This window comes from Oncorhynchus clarkii, chromosome 13, assembly GCF_045791955.1.
Source record: "Oncorhynchus clarkii lewisi isolate Uvic-CL-2024 chromosome 13, UVic_Ocla_1.0, whole genome shotgun sequence".
In the NCBI taxonomy this organism is placed as follows: domain Eukaryota; kingdom Metazoa; phylum Chordata; class Actinopteri; order Salmoniformes; family Salmonidae; genus Oncorhynchus; species Oncorhynchus clarkii.
In genome coordinates, this window is record NC_092159.1 from 5,232,553 (window position 1) to 5,238,504 (window position 5,952).

At 47.7% G+C, this 5,952-nt stretch overlaps 1 protein-coding gene across 4 annotated transcripts in view; it reads right to left on the reverse strand.

The window, feature by feature from the left end:
• Positions 1 to 4,829, reverse strand: part of LOC139424315 (DENN domain-containing protein 1B-like) — a 30,202-nt gene extending 25,373 nt beyond the window's left edge. Inside the window, exons 1-2 of one of the 4 annotated variants that reach the window (XM_071176023.1) lie at positions 4,653 to 4,804; positions 828 to 892 (exon numbers count right to left, since the gene is read on the reverse strand). In XM_071176023.1, coding sequence (XP_071032124.1) covers positions 828 to 892; positions 4,653 to 4,669 — 82 coding nt within the window. In that variant the 5' untranslated portion in view covers positions 4,670 to 4,804. Of the gene's footprint in view, positions 1 to 827; positions 893 to 4,652 lie in introns of all 4 variants that reach the window. The other 3 variants (XM_071176020.1, XM_071176024.1, XM_071176021.1) reach the window with 3 other exon arrangements.
• Between the last annotated feature and the right edge of the window lie 1,123 nt (positions 4,830 to 5,952).

The following is a 5,952-nucleotide window of genomic DNA, read 5'->3' on the forward strand; positions in this document are numbered from 1 at the left end:
GCATCATGTTGTGGGGGTGCTTTGCTGCAGGGGGGACTGGTGCACTTCACAAAATAGATGGCATCATGAGGCAGTAAAATGATGTGGATATATTGAAGAAACATCTCAAGACATCAGTTAGGAAGTTTAAGCTTGGTCGCAAATGGGTGATGAATACTTCCAAGAATACTTCCAAAGTTGTGGTATTGTAAAGTCAAGGTATTGGAGTGACCAACTTATTGTGGGAAGCTTGTGGAAGGCCACCCAAAATGTTTGACCCAAGTTAAACAATTTTAAGGCAATGCTACCAAATACGAATTGAGTGTATGTAAACTTCTGACCCACTGGGAATATGATGAAAGAAATCAAATCTGAAATAAATAATTTTCTCTACTTTTCCCTACTATTATTCTGACATTTCACATTCTTAAAATAAAGTGGTTATCCTAACTGACCTAAGACAGGGAATTTTTACTAGGATTAAATGCCAGGAATTGTAAAAACTGAGTTTAAATGTACTTGGCTAAGGTGTATGTAAACTTCCGTCTTCAACTATACGTGCATTGGTGTGTGTGTGTGTGTGTGTGTGTGTGTGTGTGTGTGTATGTGTGAGTGTGTGTGTGTGTGTGTGTGTTTGCGTGTGTGTGTGTGTGTGTGTTTGTGTGTGTGTGTGTGTGTGTGTGTGCTCCTGTGTGCATTTGCATCTGTGCCTGTTTATACATACGTGTCCTTGTGTGTGTGTGTGTGTGTGTGTGTGTGTGTGTGTGTGTGTGTGTGTGCTCCTGTGTGCATTTGCATCTGTGCCTGTTTATACATACGTGTCCTTGTGTGTGTGTCCAAAAACTCACCTTTGTCATTTGCGATTGGACAAGATGCTTCAAAGAACCAGTAGAAGGTCCTGTCAGGGTTTTCTCTGAAGAAACACACAACACCATGACATTAACAGTAGTGATAGAGAAGTGTTTCCCAAACCACTCCTCCAGTACCTCTCCTCCAGTACCTCTCCTCCAGTACCTCTCTTCCAGTACCTGTCCCCCAGTACCTCTCCTCCAGTACCTCTCCTCCAGTACCTCTCCTTCAGTACCTCTCCTCCAGTACCTCTCCTCCAGTACCTCTCCTCCAGTACCTCTCTTCCAGTACCTGTCCCCCAGTACCTCTCCTCCAGTACCTCTCCTCCAGTACCTCTCCTTCAGTACCTCTCCTCCAGTATCTGTCCTCCAGTACCTCTCCTCCAGCACCTGTCCCCCAGTACCTCTCCTCCAGTACCTCTCCTCCAGTACCTCTCCTTCAGTACCTCTCCTCCAGTATCTGTCCTCCAGTACCTCTCCTCCAGCACCTGTCCTCCAGTACCTCTCCTCCAGTACCTCTCCTCCAGTACCTCTCCTCCAGTACCTCTCCTCCAGTACCTCTCTTCCAGTACCTGTCCCCCAGTACCTCTCCTCCAGTACCTCTCCTCCAGTACCTCTCCTTCAGTACCTCTCCTCCAGTATCTGTCCTCCAGTACCTCTCCTCCAGCACCTGTCCTCCAGTACCTCTCCTCCAGTACCTCTCTTCCAGTACCTGTCCCCCAGTACCTCTCCTCCAGTACCTCTCCTCCAGTACCTCTCCTTCAGTACCTCTCCTCCAGTATCTGTCCTCCAGTACCTCTCCTCCAGCACCTGTCCCCCAGTACCTCTCCTCCAGTACCTCTCCTCCAGTACCTCTCCTTCAGTACCTCTCCTCCAGCACCTGTCCTCCAGTACCTCTCCTCCAGTACCTAACCTCCAGTACCTCTCCTCCAGCACCTGTCCTCCAGTACCTCTCTTCCAGTACCTCTCCTCCAGTACCTCTCCTCCAGTACCTCTCCTCCAGTACCTATCCTCCAGCACCTCTCCCCCAGTACTCTACAACTAAGCCAGCTTATTTAACTAATGAGGGGCTTGATCAGTTGTAGTTATGGAATACATCAAGGAAGTGGACTGGCTGGGGAGACTGGAGGAGAGGTTGGGGGAATCACTGTGATAATGGAGGAGAGGTTGGGGGAATCACTGTGATAATGGAGGAGAGATTGCGGGAATCCCTGCGATAATGGAGGAGAGGTTGGGGGTATCACTGTGATACTGGAGGAGAGGTTGGAGAATCACTGTGATACTAGAGGAGAGGTTGGGGGAATCCCTGCGATAATGGAGGAGAGATTGCGGGAATCCCTGCGATAATGGAGGAGAGGTTGGGGGTATCACTGTGAAAACCGAGTAGAGGTTGGGGGAATCCCTGCTATAATGGAAGAGAGGTTGGGGAATCACTGTGATACTAGAGGAGAGGTTGGAGAATCACTGTGATAATGGAGGAGAGGTTGGAGAATCACTGTGATAATGTAGGAGAGGTTGGGGAATCACTGTGATACTGGATGAGGAGAGGTTGGGGAATCACTGTGATAATGGAGGAGAGGTTGGGGAATCACTGTGATACTAGAGGAGAGGCTGGAGAATCACTGTGATACTAGAGGAGAGGTTGGGGAATCACTGTGATACTGGATGAGGTGAGGTTGGGGAATCACTGTGATAATGGAGGAGAGGTTGGGGAATCACTGTGATAATGGAGGAGAGGTTGGGGAATCACTGTGATACTAGAGGAGAGGTTAGGGAATCATTGTGATAATGGAGGAGAGGTTGGGGATTTACTCTGATAATGGAGGAGAGGCTGGGGGAATCACTGTGTTAAAGGATATACTGTTTACAGCCATATGGTTCTAGTATACTGACATGACTTTTTATGACCTCATAATCGTCTCAGGCTGTCACTGCTCCAAGGACTGTATTTATAAAGTGAATCAGAGTAAGAGAGCTGCTCTACAATTCATTTTTTTCCTTTTAGATCATAATGAATAAGAGGGGGGACCTGATCCCAGATCAGCACTCCTACTCTGAGATGCTTTATGAATACGGGACCAGGATTCCTTCACAGTTTCTTTCTCCCCATCTGTCTCTCTCTCCATCTGTCTCTCTCTCTCTCTCTCTCTCTGTCTCTCTCTCTCTCTCTCTCTCTCCATCTCACCCTCTCTCTCTCTCTCTCTGTCTCTCTCTCTGTCTCTCTCTGTCTCTCTCTCTCTCTCTCTCTCTCTCCATCTCACCCTCTCTCTCTCTCTCTCTCTCTCTCTCTCTCTCTCTCTCTCTCTCTCTCTCTCTCTCTCTCTCTCTCTCTCTCTCTCTCTCCATCTCACCCCTCTCTCTCTCTCTCTCTCTCTCTCTCTCTCTCTCTCTCTCTCTCTCTCTCTCTCTCTCTCTCTCTCCATCTCACCCCTCTCTCTCTCTCTCTCTCTCTCTCTCTGTCTCTCTCTCTCTCTCTCTCTCTTTCTCTCCATCTCTCTCTCTTTCTCTCTCTCTCTCTCTTTCTCTCCATCTCTCTCTCTCTCTCTCTCTCTCTCTCTCCCTATCTCTCTCTCTCTCTTTCTCTCCATCTCTCTCTCTTTCTCTCTCTCTTTCTCTCCATCTCTCTCTCTTTCTCTCTCTCTCTCTCTTTCTCTCCATCTCTCTCTCTTTCTCTCTCTGTCTCTCTCTCTCTTTCTCTCTATCTCTCTCTCTCTCCCCTCTCTCTCTCTCTCTCTCTCCCCGTCTCACCCCTCTCTCTCTCTCTCTCTCTCTCTCTCTCTCTTTCTCTCTCTCTCTCTCTCTCCAAGAACAGAACACATCACAGTAGGAACAAGAACAGAACACATCACAGTTGGAACAAGAACAGAACACATCACAGTAGGAACAAGAACAGAACACATCACAGTAGGAACAAGAACAGAACACATCACAGTAGGAACAAGAACAGAACACATTACAGTAGGAACAAGAACAGAACACATTACAGTAGGAACAAAAACAGAACACATCACAGTATGAACAGAACACATCACATTAGGAACAAGAACAGAACACATCACAGTAGGAACAAGAACAGAACACATCACAGTAGGAACAAGAACAGAACACATCACAGTAGGAACAAGAACAGAACACATCACAGTAGGAACAAGAACAGAACACATCACAGTTGGAACAAGAACAGAACACATCTAGGTGGTAGGTAGCCTGGTGGTTAAGAGCGTTGGGCCCCGTAACTGAAAGGTCACTGGTTTGAATCCCTTAGCTGACAAGCTATAAAGATCTGACAACGTGCCCATGAGCAAGTCACCTAACCCTAATTGCTCCTGTAAGTCGTTCTGGATGAGAGTGCCTGCTGAAATGTAAAATCACAACGAGAACATCCCACCTCACCAGTAATATGTACAGGGAACATAGGAGGACGGACCAGGGCTGTGGACTAACAGTCTGGTTGTGTCATGTAGAGGCCTCTATCCTGTCTCTACTACCAGATAACTGACAATGAAAAGTATCAACTTTAAAAGTAGAAATGGATGATCAACTTTAAAGACAGTAGTATTCAGTGTTTGAGTATTCACAACAACCTGCGGAAGGAGAACGTGTTCAGGTCAACCGAGAATAAGTAGTGGAAGAATACAAGTGAGGCCTTGATTCTTCTTTGAATATGGCTACTAGTACCATCACATTGCCGTCGGCAACAGTGTTACCGCCGGCAACTGTGCAAACCTGCTTCCTGTGCAGCCGAGAGAGAGGAAGTGATAGAAGCCGCAATAACAGAGAGGAGAGTAGAGAGATTGAGAGAAAATAGAGAGCTGTTAGACTTACTTTAATCTTGAGCCCATGGTGTTGGTCCGTGTAGCTGTGTGTCCATGTGTCTGTCCAGTGGGGTGAGAGATCCTTAGATTTGAGGTGAGAGGGTCATACTTGCAACCTGTTGTCGGCAGACACACACACTGACGTGCACACACTGACGTACGGTACACACTCTTCTGCTTACATACAAGACAGCACCCTGCACAGTCAGCACGGAACAGATTACTTCCTGATATCTGTGTGCGTGTCTGTTTTTGTGTGTGCGTGTTTGCGTGCGTGTGGTCTGTGGCAGATTACGTTGCTCTTGCTCTCTTCCTCCCTCTCTTTTCTCAATCCTCTTCCAACTCACCTCTGTCACTTTCTGTCATCTCTGTCTGTGTTCTCTCTCTCTCTCTCTCTCTCTCTCTCTCTCTCTCTCTCTCTCTCTCTCTCTCTCACTCTCTCTCTCTCTCTCGCCTCTCTCTCCCCCTCTCTCTCCCTCTCTGTCCCTCTCTCTCTGTCTCTCTCTCCGTCTCTCTCTCTGTCTCTCTCTCTGTCTGTCTGTCTTTCTCTCTCTCCCTCTCTCACCTCATCTCTCACCATGGACTTCACACTGTAGTCACGTTTTAAGGAAGTAGTAATGGTGAGGAGTCTAGCCTGTACTTCTTGTTTGGTGTCATCATCACCCCTCCCCCTTCACTACTTTTGACCAGAGGGCCCATAGGGAATAGGGTGCCATTTGGGACACAGACAGCAGTCCCTTCACAACCATGTTATGATGTTTCTGTTGATTGTAGTACTGCATGGACTCTCTCTCCCTCTCTCTCACCTTTTCTGCCCTCGCTCTCCTCTCCTTCATCTCTTTCCTTCCCTGTCTCTTTTCCTCTCCTCTCCTCTCCTCTCCTCTCCTCTCCTCTCCTCTCCTCTCCTCTCCTCTCCTCTCCTCTCCTCTCCTCTCCTCTCCTCTCCTCTCCTCCTCTCTCTCTCTCTCTCTCTCTCTCTCTCTCTCTCTCTCTCCCTCTCTCCTCTCCTCTCCTCTCCTCTCCTCTCCTCTCTTTCTCTGATACTGTATGGTTCTGTCAACACCAAGGTTGGAAGTTTGATTCCTACACCCTGCTGTGTACTGAATGTGTGTAATACTTTAGTCCCTGCTAAACGCAGACTAAAGGGCTTTATCCTGCAGCCTTCGCCTGCATTGTGGGATTCTCTATAGTCAACCAATCATTGGTCTGAAACACACCTGAAACAGGAACAACATATACAGGAGACATGGACAAATGAATGTTCAGGGCTAGGCTAGTTCAGGGCTAGGCTAGTTCAGGGCTAGGCTAGT